At 41.7% G+C, this 20401-nt stretch overlaps 1 protein-coding gene across 1 annotated transcript; it reads left to right on the forward strand.

Annotated features, from left to right (window-relative positions):
- Positions 1 to 2312: 2312 nt before the first annotated feature.
- LOC138961890 (E3 ubiquitin-protein ligase XIAP-like) lies at positions 2313 to 14560 on the forward strand. The gene is made up of 7 exons (XM_070333572.1): positions 2313 to 2421; positions 4660 to 6325; positions 8059 to 8234; positions 8995 to 9058; positions 10002 to 10094; positions 11821 to 11925; positions 13087 to 14560. Exons 2-7 carry the CDS (start codon positions 4693 to 4695, stop codon positions 13284 to 13286), a joined length of 2271 nt encoding a protein of 756 aa, XP_070189673.1. The 5' UTR covers positions 2313 to 2421; positions 4660 to 4692; the 3' UTR covers positions 13287 to 14560.
- The last annotated feature ends 5841 nt before the right edge of the window (positions 14561 to 20401 follow it).

Here is a 20401-nt window from a genome sequence, read left to right on the forward strand (position 1 = left end):
TTTCAACTTCGGTGATAGTTTATTCTTGTCGAAAGGATTGAAACGAAGGGTGTACGGCAAAAAACAATGTCTCTGATTCTCATGTATACTCAGTTATCTTTGTAATTGGATGTACTCGTCTGATTGCACCAGAACAGAGACGGATGCATCTTGAAAACAACATATTAAAAATAAAAAAGCTCCAGTCACAAGTAAATGAAATACTACAAGTTCTCATCCCTGTTCAGTGGCTTTATCTACGCTCGTTTTTACATTTAGTCAAGTTTTGACTAAAATTAGTTAATTTGTTAAAAGCATTTAATGTTTTAACATATAGGTGTAATTCCCACTTGAACCCTGTTGTTGTTCAACTTATTGGCAGATATAGTGTCACGCGCCGAGGGACACAGACACACACACACACACACATACACACACACACACACACACACACACATACACACACACACGCACACACACACACACACACACATACACACAGACACACACACACACATACACAGGAACGCACGCCCGATAAGAGACTCCAGTCTAGTAGCATACGTATATCACACAGTTTGTTTACATCTTTAATTTTCCAAAACTAAAAGAAACGATCATATAAAAAATACCCCATCTGCTCTCTTCCTTCAAAGCACTCGACATACTTGCTTCCTAAGACATAATTATGACTATTGATAGCCGCACTCTATATACCATTGGTTTTTTCCAAGGCGAAAGTAGGCTGTGTACCAAATCTCGCGTGGGGGCGCTACAAGGTTTACCGGTGTAGGATCCGGTCCGGTCCCCCCTCTGAAGTAGTCCCCCGGAGGACCAATTCGTGGCAAAAACTGCTCTATAATGGTCCCCCCTTAGACATCCAGCCTCGTTTTTCTTGTTACAATGTTAGTAATGTTACCAGCAATTTTAGAGAAAAGAAAGGAAAGAATCAGAGACTGGTTTCATTTCTTCTTATCAGTATTTATTTATTATTCATTTTATTTCATGTCATTTTTCATTTGAACGGCATTATAAATCAGATCTATTTTATTTTCTGCAAAATATAGTCAAACAAAGAGATTGCTGTCTGTGCACTACATAATACCGGACGAAGATATAGATTGAAAATGGCTTGAATGCCTAAGAAAAACGAGGCTGGATGTCTAAGGGGGGACCATTATAGAGCAGTTTTTGCCACGAATTGGTCCCCCGGGGGACTGCTTCAGAGGGGGGACCGGACCGGATCCTACACCGGTTCAATTTTAGCCTGCGCCTGCGTGCCACGTCCCTGGTTGCGCGACGCGAGCAATAGCTTCTGGGATCAAAGTGGGCGGGGCCTGACGAGCTATCAAGACTACTACTATAACTGTAAGAGAGAAGAACTTCCCTCCAAAAATAGTCACTAGTACTGGGGACCGTGATATAAGTTAGCATATCATAGCTTCCGTCAAATGCCCCTAATGGTTTAACCTTGAGGGCGTTAAACAACATTACTATTTATCATCTTCTGTCAACTTAAATACAGTGGTCGCCGGTTAATATGACCAGCCGCGTATTATGACCAATTTTACCCGGTCCGGAATTGTCCTTCTTTGTTATGTATTAGAAAAAGCCGCTTAATATGACCACAACGCCGCTTAATATGGCCACATTGTTCCGAGAAAATGGCAACAAGTTCACATCTTTTTCAGTTTGAAATCACTCGGGGGGAAAAATACATACGATTTTTTGAAAAAGGCAAAAAGGCGTGCGATATTTTCTTTCTTTTTCGTGAATGAAACTAAAGTGATCAGTGATCAGTGCTCAGTGATCTCTAATGTCGCGATCATTATTCTCTCTCTTTTTTTCCTCGAGACTGAGCGTCATAAAGCTAGAACTTATTGACAAATTTAAAGCTCTACCATCCTGTAGTATGCTTGAGAGTGCTGCACAGTTGGGCGTCAACAGAGGATTTTTGACAAACATTCTCAAGAATGAAGACAGCGTGAGGAAGGAGTGCGCAACGCAGGATTCACCGCAACGAAAGCGCCTACGACATGGAAAAGACAAGATGTGGAAGATGGTCTTTTTCAGTGGTTCCAGAAGATGACAATGAAAATGTTTTGTTTTGCGATTTTTTTAAGTCGTTTTCTCTAACATCGGTTAATATGACCAGCCGCTTATTATGACCATTTCATCCCGGTCCCAAAGTGGTCATATTAACCGGCGACCACTGTACGTGACATCCATCATATAAGCCCCGCCCACCTCGCCGTGTTGCGAGCCTGTGGTATCGATTGTTGTCACATACTCACCCTGCACTGCGAGCCAGAAAAAGGGCTTGGGCTTTCCGTCAGCTATTTATAAAAACAAGTCACAATACATTGATGTCTGACGTCCTGTTAACTTAGTGTAAGGCGAAAAACAAGATTTCTCCGCAGACCTTCCCAGATTGCACTAGAAGTGAGTATGTTTTCTTAAAGTCTTGCGTTCAACTCTGCACTTTGTTGTTAGAAAAACTGATTTGTACCAAATGTATGCTTTTTACATTTAGTCAAGTTATGACTAAATGTTTTAACGTTGACTGGGAATCGAGAATCGAGATGAGGGTGTGGTGTATATATATATATATATATATATATATATATATATATATATATATATATATATATATATATATATATATATATTTATACGGCAACTCCTGTAATGCAACCGAGGGGTGGATTAAATCTAGTTGATTATTTTTAGACAAGTGAGAAATTAGAACGAACTACTTTGATTACACCAAAATCACACGTGGATTATTCGAAGTAAGAATAAAGAGGGCTAAAAATAATCAATACTAGAAATAGAATTTATTTTTAGAACATGACATCATTTGAAACCCAGACGATTGGACCCTGTTGCGGAAGAATACAACGTTGACTCAAAACTGTAACAACAATGGCTGACGTGTATAAAGTACACGCATACCTCGCTAGGTTTGTTTTTGTGACTAGTCGACAGACGATGTCATTTGCTTTGTGTGTGTTTTTGTTGTTGCTTACTGTACATGACATACATTACGTTTGAAATCCAGTTCTTTAACAGGCAACAAACCTTTCCAGAAGCTGCAATCTGAAGCGACCTATCTCTGATTCTAGCAGACGATCTCTCCAATGTTTAACACAAAATCAGCAATCTCTCCTGTCACATAGAACGTCCATTATATAGTGCAATGTTGAAATGAAGTTACCGGTCTGAAACATTTAGTCGTTTCTTCTGAGACAATCCTTGTTCTCTTATCATCTACAGATTTACCGCAGTCTTCACCACGCGAATTCACAACAGAAGTCAGACTTTCGAACATACAATCTACGTAGGCAAGCATGATACGTCATGACGTCATATGATTCCTAGCATATTGACGTAATGCTAAACATCCGGTTATCCCGAGTTTTCTCCGTAATACATGTCCGTGGGTTTTTCAATGTTCGGTTATTTCCGTGGCTTCATGCGGAAAGGGAACCGTCGTCTGCAATCAGTCAACGACATGGACCATTCTGGTCCTTCTTGCTGACAAAAACATGATTTTAACACAGAATGTAATGTCAGAATAGCTATATAAACGCTATTGTGTTTTAATCGTAGCAATAGGGTCCGATATTTAGACGAGACAAGTATAATGCCGACGAGTCGGAGACTAAGAATAAAGTAAAAGAATAGGGACTATTTGAATGACGCGCATTTGACACTCTGAGTGATTAGGCGGAAATGAAATTGCCTACAAAATGTCGTCTGCATGACTGCATGTTCGACCCGTGTTGTTCTTTGTATAAATAGCTTAAACAATGACGACAACTCGTTGATTGCTGGAAAATAAACCACGAGTGGGTATTTGCAGCCGCTTGGTAATTCACGAGTGTGCTCCGCTGCAAATACTCACTCGTGGTTTATTTTCCAGCAATCAACTCGTGGTCATTGTTTAAGCTCTATATCTATATATATGTTTACGACTTGTGTCTGTCTGTCTGTGTGTGTGTGTGTGTCTGTGTCCGCGATGCACGGCCAAAGTTCTCGGTGGATCTTTTTCAAATTTGGAGACCGTATTCAGCTACATTCCGGACACAACCTCATCGATGAGATATTTCAACACGTGCTCTCAGCGCGCAGCGCTGAACCGATTTTGGTTTTTCTCTGGATCCATTCCCAGTAACTCTTCCTTATCTTCTCCAGTGTTTTCAGCCGCGATTATCTCCCTTCCTCCGTGCGGTGCGCCGGCAAAGCCGGCGTACACCCGGCATAGCCGGGTCCCCGGCGCAGCCGGGTATTTGGCCCGACTTCTTCCCGGCGCAGCCGTACCCGGCGAAGCGGGTATTCATCTAGTATATATATATATATATATATATATGTATGTATGTGTGTGTGTGTGTGTGTGTGTGTGTGTGTGTGTGTGTGTGTGTGTGTGTGTGTGTGTGTGTGTGTGTGTGTGTGTGTGTGCTGAATGTATTTCCCACTCTGCAGAAGGCAGCAACGCTGTGGATGGTTGATGTATGTCCAAGTAGCAGGATGCTCTTATTGCAAGAAAAAGCCTGTACAGATCTATGGACGATTTATAACAGGGTCTACAGTGGCTGGAACGTATTTGTAAGCAGCAAAATAGTTGACTTTGTGGAACCTGCTTAGAAGAAATATATACTCATAAACACTGTGTTTCAGGTGCGTGAAGAAGCGGTTCTTATACCCTACATCATGGACCAAGAGCAACCTCTCAGCATCAACAGGATAACGATGACCGTAAGGTCTCAAGCAATACTGCCAATTGAAGAGCGAAACCTTTACTATGACCAAGACGTCGATCTACATATGCAATCGGAGGTTGAAATTTGGCCAGTTGTCAGTTTTACCAACACCACAGAGTTGCAAGAGCATGATGCATCGGTCCAATTTTCAAAAGATGTGACTTGCTTCGCTTCTACATTGCTGATTCTCCCTGCGTTGGTGTCTTTTGTTTGTGTGATGCTTGCCCTGATAAGAGCGAAAGGAAAGAACACCAAAAGAAACATTTCTCAGGCACGCCGTAAAGAAAAGCATACGATGCCAGTTTCCATGAACTTGAAACACCTGTCTACAAAAAAGGCAGGTTCAATTGAGGCGAATGGAGGCGATACTAGTGAAAGTAGTCTTCAAGAATGGGAAGAAGCTGTCGTTTGTGCAGAGAAAAAGAGCGAGTCTGACGACAATGATAATGACCAGTTTCCCTTCAACCTGTTCACTCGCTTGACGCGACTTAGGACACCACTGACAGTTGTACTCACTGTGTATCCTGCGAGCAGACGCGACCAAAAGCAAGGCCAGGGGTCAGGAGGTCGTGACCCTTCACATCGTGATCCCTCGCCTCAGCATTCAGCACTAGCACAGCCACAGTGGCCGCCAGACAGCATTCACGGTATGCCGTGGTCAACATTCGGAACTGAGATACATCGTATGGGGACCTTCAACAACCTGATCGCTACCTTACCCGTGTCTGCCCTCAAGCTGGCTCGGGCTGGCTTTCTGTGTCTGCCGGGTGACGCCATCGTCTGCTACTTCTGTGGACTGAGGCGTGACGAGTGGCGTGCTGGGGAGTCGCCTTTAGATGTGCACAGACAGCTGCAAGGAACATGCCCTGTGGTGAACAGTCGGGGCAGCGAGAACCAGGCGGAGAACTCCATGAAGGAACAACACATGCAGCAGCTGCTGACCGCCTGGTCACTGTCAGGACCACCCGTCCTTCCAGACAACAGCCTTGGTCAGCAGACTACAACAGGGGAAGTGGCCGATGCTCGCGGTGCAATCACTCAACCATTACAACCCTTACACACACCGACTGCTGGTGCTGCACGAGCTCCTACTGGCCGCTATCAGACAGGAGACTTGGCAGAAGACGGCCACTCTGGCACCCCACTCGCTCTAGCCGGGGAACAAGCCAGCGCATCGGGTTTCAGTCCAGCCTCAGCCGTGGCATCGCCAAACCAGACCAGAGACGGACGCCACCCAGAAGCATCAGCAGCACCTCTACCAGCACAGACCGCAGGGGGGAGCACCGGCAGACAGGCAGGTCTGATGGGGGGCAATGCGGCCAGCGCCAACCCGGGAGGTCCAACACCCATCCTGGATGGTACGGCACAACCCGAGTCTCCCCGCAGCACAGCAGAGACCCCGCGTGACGTGTCCAGGGCCGGTCAGCAGGTGGTCACCTACCAGCAGCTGGGCATCGTCACGGACAGTCCGAAGAGACCGGACATGGCTATGGTCAACTCGAGGCTCGCCTCCTTCACCAACTGGCCCGCTGAATACAGTCACACGCCGCTACAGCTGACCGAGGCTGGCTTCTTCTATGGAGGTTAGCGAGAGAGAGAGAGAGAGAGAGAGAGAGAGAGAGAGACACAGAGAGAGAGAGAGAGAGAGAGAGAGAGAGAGAGAGAGAGAGAGAGAGAGAGAGAGAGACGTAAGACATTTTATTGAGTAAACACAAGGTTCAATTCAGCGGGGAGTATGTGCGGGTGGCGTGGGGGATCATTAATAGAGGTCACAATATTCTACTAATTGACAATCAAAAAGCTCTGTCTCTCCCTATCTCTCTCTCTATCTCTAGATCTCTATCTCAGTCTCTCTCTTTCTCTCTCAGTCTCTCACACACACACACACACACACACACACACACACACACACACACACACACACACGCGCGCACGCACGCACGCACGCATGCACACACACAGACACACACACACACACACGCGCGCGCGCGCGCAATCACTGACTCTCGTCCTGATTCCCGGTCTATCGGAACACATTTGGAGACTTAATGTAAACAGTAGAACACGTATCATACGATTTTCTACACACATCTATTTTTGTTTTTGATGTAACTTTTGTGGTTAATATTTTACAACACTGAGTTTGAAAGAACAAAAACATCGCTTGCAATAGCTAACGCGACTGGGGCGCGATTCTTTTCTGCCCAATGTACTGCTAGTACACCGTCATGATTATTACGTTGCTCTTTTCTGGGTGGTATTTAATCAGTTTTGATTACTTGTTTTAGTTGTTCGTTGATCTACGCAGTAAGCGTCACATGTTTACGTATAGGCCTATCTATTTTAAAATCCAGCGCAAGACGCACCCAATAGAACAGATGGATTGTAGAAGGTATTTCAAACAAGTATTATTATCCAGTTCGGGAATTCCCTGAATTACTCATGTACTGAACAAAAAGTTGTAGTGTTATTCTCCAAAGCGGTGTACCAGTGGAAACCACGTTACACGGGAGCTATCAATTTTCTTTTCTTGACTCAGATCTGTTAACCATACACATGCTTTTAATTAATGATTACTGGTTCCACATAATTATGAACTTGGCCTACAAAACCAAAAAAAGGAAATATGTGCACATTATGATGTTAATCCGTCCGTTCAGTATATTAGGGGCTTGAAAAAAGCATCACTTGTTAACATGGAAACTGGATTTAAATATAAACATTTACACACATACACAAAAAGAACAAACACGTATACGATGCTTTTGTTGAATGTGTGTATAATAATATCTAATACACATTATCATCATTTAACAGGACCATTAATGACAAAAATAAATACAATACATTCTAATTGCCATTTAGACTGAGAATGCATGTCACAAAATGGTACCAAGTTCTGGTTCAAAATAGCCGATTTACATAACAAGAATATTGAACTAAACAAACTCAATTATTTCTAATTTAAAAGTTGCTAATTGCGCTTTGTTGCTGTAAAGAGCACTTTAACTCTGTATTGTTTTGTTTATGTTATGCTTTCATGTGTTTGTTTCACTTTTTTGTGTTTCCCCATTAATTTTGTGTTATTAGGTTTAAAGATGTGCGTTTCATTTAAAACACACGCTTTGTTAAGAGTGCTTTAGTATATGTAAAGCAAACACGTTGCCGAAGAGCTTAGCGTATATGCATCAAAGAATAAGATTCCAACTGCGTGGCTATGCATGCCTACATAACGCTACCATTTTCAGGGAAATGTTATTGAGAAAGAAATTGTAACTGACTTAATTGCTTCATCAATATATGCTTTTGGTTCCAGGTTACGCTGACTGTAGTCGCTGCTTTTTCTGTGGCGGGGGTCTGAAGAGCTGGGACCCTCCTGACAACCCCTGGGTGGAGCACGCGCGTTGGTTCCCCCGCTGTGCCTACGTTAGGCAATGTCAAGGTCAGGACTTCATCGACGTCGTGCAGGAGCTCAACGATGGCAGACGACCGGTATGACGTCAAGAGAAACCGTTCCGTGATTTTTTCTTTTTATAATTTTGGAAATGTAGGGTTTGGGTTAGGGTTAGGGTTAGAGTTTGAGTTGTTTTCGTGTTTGATTGTAATTGAGTTTTCCGATGCGGAAATTGAACATGCAACTCATCCATTCAGTGGTTTCTTTTGCATTTGATTGTGTCACACACACACACACACACAAGTTTACACGCCGCACACACAAACACACACACACACACACACACACACACACACACACACACACACACACACACACATACACACACACACACACACGCACGCACACGCACGCACAAACACAGATACACACATACGCACACACAGACACAGACACACACACACGTAAAGAGAAAGAGGCGATTTATGCACAGCATGGGGGGTAACTGCTGTTGTTCACATTGTGTGCGACATTTCGATTGCTTCCCCTTCCTGAATAGCTGAACAAGATTTTTAATATGCTGAAATCATTCATCTCGGTGGAAACTATGCACAACTTATTCGAAGTAATGAAATTTGATACGTTCTCATGTGCTGAAAACAAATATTTCAAACTCAAACAAATACTTCCAAAGCACATTTTAAAACCCACAAACAAAATAAGAAAAATACGCAGTCTCTAAAGTCGTGTACACGTTAAACAGACACATACTGTACTCATGTATGGATGTATTGATTTTTTATTTTTTTTGCTGGGAAGAAATATAAATTAATTGATTGATTGGTTGGTTGATTACAGATAAGTTTCAATGAAGTAAGGGAGACAATCAACCAAAGACGTGCTGGTGGAGAAAGGATTCAAGGTGAGTTTGCCTCACCATGCTAACATTAACAAAACCTCTCTCTATCTATGCGTTCATTTAAACACTAATGAGCACTATGTGTTCTACTTTTGCCAGCACAACAATGTTCTATGTTCCCTGTAAGAAAGCAGCCCGAATTCCCATGGGGGTAGCCTCACAGGACTATTTGTTGAAATGTTATCCTTATCTAATGTTACAAAGCGTTCACAACTTGAAATGTGTTCAAATGTGTTCACTTCTGTTAAGAGTGTTTGTACACATCTTATCATGGCGTCTTCGTGTTTCAGAGACATTGGTTGATACACCTGAAAACAGCTTCATGGCGATGTCAGTGTTCAGACCGTTGTGATAAAGTTGTGATGATGTCACAGCAAACGTTTGCAGCTGTAGCATAATGTTGTTCAACCATTATTAAGGTGTCTTTGTGTTACAGAGCTGTGGCGTTATTTCGTACACATATTATCGTTGTGTCTTTGTTTTATAGAGCTGTGACGTTATGTCGTACACATATTATCGTGGTGTCTTTGTGTTACAGAGCTGTGGCGTTATGTCGTACACATATTATCGTGGTGTCTTTGTGTTACAGAGCTGTGGCGTTATGTCGTACACATATTATCATGGTGTCTTTGTGTTACAGAGCTGTGGCGTTATGTCGTACACATATTATCGTGGTGTCTTTGTGTTACAGAGCTGTGGCGGTATGTCGTACACATATTATCGTGGTGTCTTTGTGTTACAGAGCTGTGGCGTTATGTCGTACACAGATTATCATGATGTCTTTGTGTTACAGAGCTGTGGCGTTATGTGGTACACATATTATCATGGTGTCTTTGTGTCACAGAGCTGTGACGCAATGTCGTACACACATTATCATGGTGTCTTTGTGTCACAGAGCTGTGACGTAATGTCGTACCCACATTATCATGGTGCCTTTATGTCACAGAGCCAGTTGTGGACCCCGCCATCACTAGCGTCCTGGAGTTAGGACTGAGTAGGGAAACTGTGGATGCTGCGGTACAGAGACTGCAGGGAGAGGGTAGGTTTGCAATGTTCACTCTGAAATGCCGCGTGCTTATGTCGTTTTATTGCCAATATAGTGCACCGTAGGAACATTTGACCAATCCGGGCTGATTTTAGCTGACCCTCTAAATGTTCTAGCTGTCAGGCCGGGGCCCTTTTTGTTTATCACCCTAAGAATAGCAAAGACAAACTAAACTTTTGAATTAAACGTATCAGGATGCCTTATTCTGCCGGCTCTTGTTGATATCCATTTCCTTCCTTGGCATGTCTGTTATCACTTGCTAACAGTCAGGATATAACAAGTAACTCACAATACCAAACAGCCGAAAGGCTGTGGTTCTTGAGTTGAGCTGAGCTGAACAGAATAAAAGACAATGAATACCTTATAAATCAACCTGCCATACCTGGTGTAAGGTTAAGGTACGTTGCTCTCAAAGATGAGGCTTAAATGTGTCTACAGAGGATTGAATCGAAAACAAACACCACCAGTAGCATGAGTCTGTATATCGAAAGAAAGATCGGACAAGGGAAGAATGAAAGAGAGACACAAAACAAAACAAACAAAAAACCCGAAGAGAACAACTAACAAGTCGCGTAAGGCGAAAATACAATATTTAGTCAAGTAGCTGTCGAACTCACAGAATGAAACTGAACGCAATGCCATTTTTCAGCAAGACCGTATACTCGTAGCATCGTCAGTCCACCGCTCATGGCAAAGGCAGTGAAATTGACAAGAAGAGCGGGGTAGTAGTTGCGCTGAGAAGGATAGCACGCTTTTCTGTACCTCTCTTTGTTTTAACTTTCTGAGCGTGTTTTTAATCCAAACATATCATATCTATATGTTTTTGGAATCAGGAACCTACAAGGAATAAGATGAAAGTGCTTTTAAATTGATTTCGACAATTTAATTTTGATCATAATTTTTATATATTTAATTTTCAGAGCTTGTTTTTAATCCGAATATAACATATTTATATGTTTTTGGAATCAGCAAATGATGGAAAATAAGATAAACGTAAATTTGGATCGTTTTATAAATTTTTATTTTGTTTTACAATTTTCAGATTTTTAATGACCAAAGTCATTGCATTAATTTTTAAGCCACCAAGCTGAAATGCAATACCGAAGTCCGGGCTTCGTCGAAGATTAATTGACCAAAATTTCAACCAATTTGGTTGAAAAATGAGGGCGTGACAGTGCCGCCTCAACTTTCACGAAAAGCCGGATATGACGTCATCAAAGACATTTATCAAAAAAAGGAAAAAAAACGTTCGGGGATTTCATACCCAGGAACTCTCATGTCAAATTTCATAAAGATCGGTCCAGTAGTTTAGTCTGAATCGCTGTACACAGACACACACACACACACACACAGACACACACGCACATACACCACGACCCTCGTTTCGATTCCCCCTCGATGTTAAAATATTTAGTCAAAACTTGACTAAATATAAAAACATAAACTTAAGCAAATTTGAAGAACAAAAAACATGTCCACACAAGATGAGCTGTGCTATTCATAGATGCTAATTAATTTTTCGCTAATGTTTGGGATGTTTTGACCCTTTTTTCTCTGAATTTTGAAGTACAAATGACAATTACACTGTGGAAGTTTCGGTTTCATTAAAAACGAAAGGATGTTCACGTCCTGACTTGACTTTAGTGTTTTAAGTTCAGTTATGTTTGAACTGCTCTTATTCCAATGCATGTCCCCAACTCACCGACATGAACTGTTTCAGGCCACATGCTAACGGCGGACAGACTGTACGACAGCATCCAGACAGACGGAGCCACCATAGCAGGGGGCGAGACTTTAATTCCTTCATCGTCAGACACTGAGACCGGTAGGTTTCGTCAGCCGTCAAGGTTTTCAGGTTTGCTCTGAGTTTGGGCTACAGTCAGTCGGTAAGATCTACCGCACCTTGATTATCGTGACCTGACCAACGCGTGCGTGGTTATTTATTTTTTTTATTTTTTTATAAGACAGTGGTCCAGTAGCTTTCATGTTAAGCAAGTGATATCTCCATTTTCAACGAATGGTTTGAATTATCGAATAGTTCCCTTGTATGGAAAATAAATTAGGACTATTTGCGCATATTGATTGTCTACATTTTGTACTTTACAAGCTGTTAAAAATACATGACTCATCTAACATACAAATCAGAGAATGAAACATGGCTTTGAAAAAGAAGCTTCATTTGAATCGACAAATAATTGATACTGTTTTATAAAAAATAAAAAAAAACACAAAAAAATAACAAGCAAACCAACAAACTAGTACGTCCACTGCCTTGTGTGTTACATGAGAACCCCCCTTATAACACCCCACCCAGCCCGTTTTAATACTGTTTACATGTATGACCGTGTTTCCCAAGATTTTCTCTCTTTTGTGTTTGAAAATGTACCTCCATTTTAAGAGTTCCTCTTTTTAAAGACCCAATTCTCTGTAGGTTTTTTGGACTGAAATAACAATAACAATAACAGCAGTCCATCAACATGAATACAATAACGTTGAAAATTGTCTTCAACTCGTCTAACCTGCCTTTAAACGATTATGAAATACACATTGCACAAAGAATTATATTAAAGGGGAATCAAAAAACAAGAAAGGTAGTTTGTTGGACCGTTTGTTATTGACAAAACAATACGTTACAATCACGAATAATTATGTCGAACCAACGGTCTTTTAAATGCACAGACTAACAATAGGTAACAACAACTTATCTTCGTTGTTTTCACAGCCTGCTGGTAAACCGCAAGTATTGCTTTTAGAAGTTTTCAAGCAGACTGTAAAAACAACGAAGATAAGTTTTTGTTACCTATTGTTTGTCTGTGCACTTAAAAGACTGTTGGGTCGACATATTCGTGATTGTAACAAACGGTCCAACAAACTACCTTTCTTATTTTTTTTTATTCTGAAATTTGCAACGTTGGCAGACTCTTTGTATTTGTATTTTGTTTATATTCAAGGGGGTTGTACTGTATACCTGGCTGTTACTGTCCAGGTGAGGCGAGCGAGCTGGTGGCGGAGAACAGCGAGATGCGACAGCAGCGGATGTGTAAGATCTGTCTGGACAAGGAGTCGAGCATCGTCTTCCTGCCCTGTGGTCATCTGGTCAGCTGTCCGGAGTGCTCCCCGGCCCTCAAGCACTGCCCCATGTGTCGGCAGAGGGTCAAGGGGCGGGTCAGAGCTTTCCCCGCCTGACTGTTATGTTTGACCGTTTAAAGTGTCTGTGTGTTGGGTGAAGCGTAACAAAAAACCGTATCCCTAATTGTATTTGAATGTCACCGTAATGTATGTGATGGTATTCGCGCACAGAATATGGTTTATGTACATTGTAGCATATTTTTAAGCCAGATATGAAATTGATGATGAAGAACTGATGCTAAAGAAGAGTATTTCGTCCGGTTAGTTCTGAACTATGACAGAAACACTACTGGTCATGCTACAGAAATATGTGTGGTTCACTGACAGAAGCTGCCACTATCATAAATATGCTGGGGTCGGGTCGGGGGGGGGGGGGGGGGACTTTTGGAGGTGGGGGAGGGAGAAGAGATGTCAACGGAATGTGGGGGGAGGCAACTACTTGATTTGATTATAAATAGACAAATAAATATCAATAAAACCTGCATAATCTTGTGTATAATGATAGCTTAAATCAGATTATGAGAAAGCTGAACAGGAAGATTTGATTCTGTGGTCTTCACAGTCCAGAAACGATTGGGTAATTCATGGTATTGATCAGCTAGATCAGCAGAGTTTGAGTTCGTTTACTCATAATATTTGTATTATGACATATATTGAGGAAATGGATAGAGTTTGTTTAAGTATACCAAGTATTTACCAAGTATACAACGTTTAACATCCCATGGATGATCTAATAGCTATTGTCGCCCGAGATAAGTATACAGAAACCGTAAACAAATACATGTATTATTTTATAACTGTTGTTATAAACAGACGCCATTGTAAGTCTTAGCTAAACAACAAAACACGAGATACAATAACAAAATTTAAAATAAATAATTAAAAAAAAAAACACAACACAAACACACGCACACAAAACACCCACTAAAAAACACACACCCAGAAAGGTATATGTGTAAATTGTGTAAGTTAAAATTCCCGCAACCTCAATCAACTGATGTTTAAAGTGGACGAGCAAGATGCCAACAGAGAAATGAAAAATACGAGTGATCACTTCGCTTCATAATTATGTTTTTTTTTTATAACCTTGATTTCCGTGGGGGAAAAAACTATCTTCATCTTATCAAAGACATCTGCAAAGATACCTATTTATTGTATAATTGTTTTTGATTTTGTGTTTGGTTCGTTGCTTTCTTTGCCTGTTCTTAAGTCATCTTTATATATTTTGCATTTTTAAGTGGGTCTTTAATAGATATTAGAGATTAGATTCGATGTGGATGTTAACGTGTGTACTGCGTTTAAAGTCTGAATAAAGGAATTGTTGGTGTTTGCTTGTTGCGTGTTGTTTTCTTTGTAAACTGATGCCTTTTTTCAGTCACTGTGGAACTATAGTTGATTGAAGTTGATGTGTGCAGTTGATGAAGTTTGATTATGTAGTTGCTCGTTGTTTAAACTTAGGATCGCTACGTTCGTTTATAAACATCTATTTTAACTATTTGTCATCGTATGTGGGTGGTGTTCATTTGAGATTGTTGTTAATTTGTCGGATGATGCTCATGAGTGGATGACAACCCACATTTTCCTTTGCAGACAAACAAATCAAAAGTTGTTCTTTGCAATCAAAAATGAAGATAATCTTTCAAAACATTTGAGAAAGCTATCCAGCTTTGTTCTTATATCAAAGGAGAAACGTGTAGAACCATCACTGTTTGAATTTGACGACCAGAACGACGCGACAAAGAGAACAAAACTGCACGTACAACTGATGTCAACGTGGGTAAAGCTCTGCATCTCTCTCTCTCTCTCTCTCTCTCTCTCTCTGTCTCTCTCTCTCTCTCTCTGTTAATCTGTCTGCCTGCCTTTGTGTGTGTATGTATGTGTGTGTGTGTGTGTGTGTGTGTGTGTGTGTGCGCGGGTGTGCGCGGGTACGGGTGTGCACATGTGTGTGTGTGTGTGTGTGTGTGTGTGTGTGTGTGTGTGTGTGTGTCTCTGTGTCTGTGTTTCAGGAAGATCACGAAATCAGTATTGCAATTAGAATGTAAAGAGTTATTTGGTTCTTGCTTCGCACAAAAGTGATTACGTGAATAGTAACAACTCCTGACAAATGAAAAGTGTGCTTGAATGGAATGGGGTCCCTTTGGTTAGAACTGTTCACACTGAATACACTTTAGTCTGCAAACACTGAGTTCATGAACTGTACGAAAAGAACAAAGATTTTAAGGCAAGTTATTTTGTTTCGAAGGCTATTGCGGGTTGATTAACAGACATCCAGCTGTGCTTGCACATAAGAATCACATCGAATAAACAAACACTCTCATACAGTGCACACACACACACACACACACACACACACACACACACACACACACACACACACACACACACACACACACACACACACACACACACACACACACACACACACACACACAAAAGAAAAAGACAATTCCGCACCTGGTCGGCATATGAAATAAATCAAAATCAAAACATTATGTGGTTCAAGTAATGTTTTATTCATTCATAACAAGCCATCAGAGCACTTCTCAACATAAAATAAGTTAACAGCCGGCAATGCTGTGTCAACTGTGTTATGAAAAAAAATCTAAAAACAGATAGACTGCTAACGTTCCAACATTCGGAATAAAAAAATAAAAGTGGTAGGACATTGGAACGTTTATCATTGACAAAACAAAACGTTTCATTCACTGGTACGTCGATCCAAAGGTCTTTAATTGAAGTAGACAGACACTTATGAAACAGATAATAAAAACTTATCTCAAGATCGTATGTATCGCGTGCAGAATGCCGGCGAGGTTATGATCATGAGATAAGTTCTGTATCTGTTTCATAAGTGTTGGTCAGTCTGTCTACTTCAAAGACCTTTGAGTCGGCAAACTAGCAAATGTAACGTTTTGTTTTGTCAATAACAAACGTTCCAGCTGTGTTATGGTTCAGCACAAGACCAGAGAAAATATGATATATTAAAGCATTCACTTGAATAAAGAGTACAACTAAGATGACAATAACACACACAACAACACCGTCTGCCATTTGTCAGTCATGCGGAACGTCTAGCAATGTTGACAGCCGCCACCATAGGGAGAAGGAACTCGTCGACTACTATCGCTCTATATCTGGTCAGATTTATCTCCCTTTGGTCCTTGAAGCTGCCTGTGTTTTCCTTTTATAAACATGATTTGCGCAGATTATCATACGTATGGAATCGAAATGCCAAAAGAAAATAAATTCTCAATGTGCCCATTTCCATTGTCAAATAAGGTCATCTGTTATCGATTTTTCTTTGGTTTCTAAACACTACAACAAGAAAAACACGATGAAACAAATCAGAGTTGTATGTCAAAAAGTGAATGAAAAATCACAAAAATTGGTTATTTTATCTTTGATGTTATCTAAATTAATTAATAATTAATACATTAACTATTTTGACCCAAAACGATCAGAAATCCTCAAAAGGAATATGTTATATTAAATTTGAATAAAACCCATTGCATGTGACAAAACCATATGGTGTACTTATATTCACTTGTCAACAATTCAACATTGAAAACTCGATTAGGTTAGCAGTACCTCCTAACATCACCATTGTTATCATGTAGCTAGCTAGATAGACAGATAGATACAAGGATGGATAGATGGATGAAGCATTGATGCATATATGGACTGAATCAAAAGTAGCAGTTTGAGTAAGCGATTGAGTGAGAGAATGAGTTAGTAAATTGCCTTTTCAATGTTTTTGATAAAAAAAAACCAACAGTGGGAATACGAGAGAGATGATCCATGCGACTATCGACTTACATATATGTCAAACTCAGACGAAGGTCATACATGTGACTGAACGTCTCCACGCTTTGTAAGATAAGGCATTGATTTTGCTATTTAAGTTATCAATGTTTTTACATTTAGTCAAGTTTTGACTAAATGTTTTAACATAGAGGGGGAATCGAAACGAGGGTCGTGGTGTATGTGTGTGTGTGCGTGCGTGCGTGTGTGTGTGCGTGTAGAGCGATTCAGACCAAACTACTGGACCGATCTTTATGAAATTTGACATGAGAGTTCCTGGGATTGATATCCCCGAACGTTTTTTTCCTTTTTTTGATCAATGTCTTTGATGACGTCATATCTGGCTTTTCGTGAAAGTTGAGGCGGCACTGTCACGCTCTCATTTTTTAACCAAATTGGTTGAAATTTTTGTCAAGTAATCTTCGACAAAGCCCGGACTTCGGTATTGCATTTCAGCTTGGTGGCTAAAAAATTAATTATGACTTTGGTCATTAAAAATCGGAAAATTGTAAAAATAAAAATAAAAATTATAAAACGATTCAAATTTACGTTCGTCTTATTCTCCATCATTTTCTGATTCCAAAAACATATAAATATGGTATATTTGGATTAAAAACAAGCTCTGAAAATTAAAAATATAAAAATTATGATCAAAATTAAATTGTCCAAATCAATTTAAAAACACCTTCATCTTATCCCAGCGAAGCTGGAGGTATCCCGTGAACGCTATACTGTAATCGATTTGAGAAATGTGCACACCGAATAATACATGATAAAGAAGGATTCGTTGTGCCCGGCTACGTGCTACAGTTGGAGATGGAAGTTCACCAAAAATGGGGACCATACTAACAAAAATACGGTGGGTAAAATAGGCGCCCCCATTTTTTCAGCAAACGCCACCCCAGGCCGCTTTGGACGGGTAGAAATTCCGTAGTTTCCAAGTCTATGGATAAAGCTCGCGTAAGAAGAATACGTCACGGTCGAAAGTCTTTGACGTCAATTAATGCATCATGACGTCATGCCTCCCTGTAGTCTTTCTCTCTCGCGCAGTGTGTGTGTTTGTGTTCATTTTGTGCACATGTGTTAGTGTTACTGTGTGTGTGTGTGTGTGTGTGTGTGTGTGTATTTGTGTGTGTGTGTGTGTGTGTGTGTGTGTGTGTGTGTGTGTGCGCGCACGCGTGCATGAGTCTGTACTCGTATGTGTGTGGTGTGTGTGTATTTGTGTGTGTGTGTGTGTGCGTGCGCACGCGTGCATGAGTCTGTACTCGTGTGTGTGTAAGTGTGTGTGTGGGCATAAGTGTATGTGTGTGCGTGTATGTGTGTTTGTTTGTAAAGGTGTGCATGTCCGTCTGTCCATATGTGCGTATGGGTGTGTGTTTTGTGTGTATGAAGTTTTTTGTTAGAGAGTGAGTGAGTGCGTGTGAGTGAGTGTGTGTGTGTGTGTAGGTGTGACTTGGTGTGTGTGTGTGTGTGTGTGTGTGTGTGTGTGTGTTTGATAGAGAGAGAGAGTGTGGGTTTGTATGTGTGAATGTGTGTGTGCATGAGTTTGTGTGTATGTTTGTGTGTGTATGAGTGTGTATATGTGTTTGTTTGTAAAGGTGTGTGTGTCCGACTGTCTATGTGCGTATTTGTTTGTTTGTTTGCTCAACGCCCAGCCGACCACGAAGGGCCATATCAGGGCGGTGCTGCTTTGACATATAACGTGCGCCACACACAAGAACAGGCTTCATGTCTCTCCCAGTCACATTATTCTGACACCGGACAAACCAGTCCTAGCACTAACCCCATAATGCCAGACGCCAGGCGGAGCACCCACTAGATTGCCAATTTTAAAGTCTTAGGTATGACCCGGCCGGGGTTCGAACCCACGACCTCCCGATCACGGGGCGGACGCCTTACCACTAGGCCAACCGTGCCGGTCTATGTGCGTATAAGTGTGTGTTATGTGTGTATGAGATTTGTGTCAGTCAATGTGTGTGTGTGTGTGTGTGTGTGTGTGTGTGCGTATGTACAGTGTGTGTGTGTGTGTGTGGGTGTTTGTTTGTTTGTTTGCTGAACGCCCAGCCGACCACGAAGGGCCATATCAGGGCGGTGCTGCTTTGACATATAACGTGCGCCACACACAAGACAGAAGTCGCAGCACAGGCTTCATGTCTCACCCAGTCACATTATTCTGACACCGGACCAACCGGAGTGTGTGTGTGTGTGTGTGTGTGTGAATGTGTGTGTGCATGAGTTTGTGTGTATGTTTGTGTGTGTATGAGTGTGTATATGTGTTTGTTTGTAAAGGTGTGTATGTCCGTCTGTCTATGTGCGTATTTGTTTGTTTGTTTCCATAATTATCAGGGCGGTGCTGCTTTGAGATATAACGTGCGCCACACAAAAGGCAGAAGTCGCAGCACAGGCTTCATGTCTCACCCAGTCACATTATTCTGACACCGGACCAACCAGTCCTAGCATGCACTAACCCCATAATGCCAGCCGCCAGGCGGAGCACCCACTAGATTGCCAATTTTAAAGTCTTAGGTATGACCCGGCCTGTGTTCTAACCCACGACCTCCCGATCACGGGGCGGACGCCTTACCACTAGGCCAACCGTGTATGTGCGTATGAGTGTGTGTATTGTGTGTATGAGATTTGTGTGAGTCAATGTGTGTCTGTGTCTGTGGGTGTGTGCGTGCGTACATGCGTGCGTATGTACATGTGTGTGTGTGTGTTTGTGTGGGTGTGTGTCTGTTTGTATAAGAGATAAAGAGAGAGAGAAAGAGAGAGAGAGAGAGAGTGGGAGGGTTGGTTTGTGTTTGTGCGTGTGCGTAAGTGTATGTGTGTGTGTATGTGTGTTTGTTTGTAAAGGTGTGTATGTCCGTCTGTCTATATGTGCGTATGGGGGTGTGTTTTGTGTGTACAGTGAAGTGTGTGTGAGAGAGTGAGTGAGTGCATGTGAGTGAGTGTGTATGTGTGTACGTGTGTAACTTGGGTGTGTGTGTGTGTGTTCGTGTGTGTGTGTGTTTGAGAGAGAGAGAGAGAGAGAGAGAGAGAGAGAGGTTTGTCTTTCGCTGGGGTATGCAGTGCCTTGGCGTTGCACATCTACTTAAGTTCAGATGTTATGGTGCCACAGCAATGCCCAGCCAAGCGTGACCGCAGCATGTTTTGAGAGGCACGCAGCGACAACCGCAGTCAGCGTGAAGACAGCGTGAACGTTCCATTATCCCAGCGAAGCTGGAGGTATCCCGTGAACGCTATACTGTAATCGATTTGAGAAATGTGCACACCGAATAATACATGATAAAGAAGGATTCGTTGTGCCCGGCTACGTGCTACAGTTGGAGATAGAAGTTCACCAAAAATGGGGACCATACTAACAAAAATAC

This window comes from Littorina saxatilis, linkage group LG3, assembly GCF_037325665.1.
Source record: "Littorina saxatilis isolate snail1 linkage group LG3, US_GU_Lsax_2.0, whole genome shotgun sequence".
Lineage (NCBI taxonomy): Eukaryota > Metazoa > Mollusca > Gastropoda > Littorinimorpha > Littorinidae > Littorina > Littorina saxatilis.

Bases quoted from the DNA above. Each gene is read 5' to 3' on its own strand.
- LOC138961890 (XM_070333572.1), top strand. From the start codon at position 4,693: ATGGACCAAGAGCAACCTCTCAGCATCAACAGGATAACGATGACCGTA. The intron at 8,235-8,994 runs GTATGACGTCAA...GGTTGATTACAG, and splicing joins TCAACGATGGCAGACGACCG to ATAAGTTTCAATGAAGTAAG. The intron at 9,059-10,001 runs GTGAGTTTGCCT...TTTATGTCACAG, and splicing joins TGGTGGAGAAAGGATTCAAG to AGCCAGTTGTGGACCCCGCC.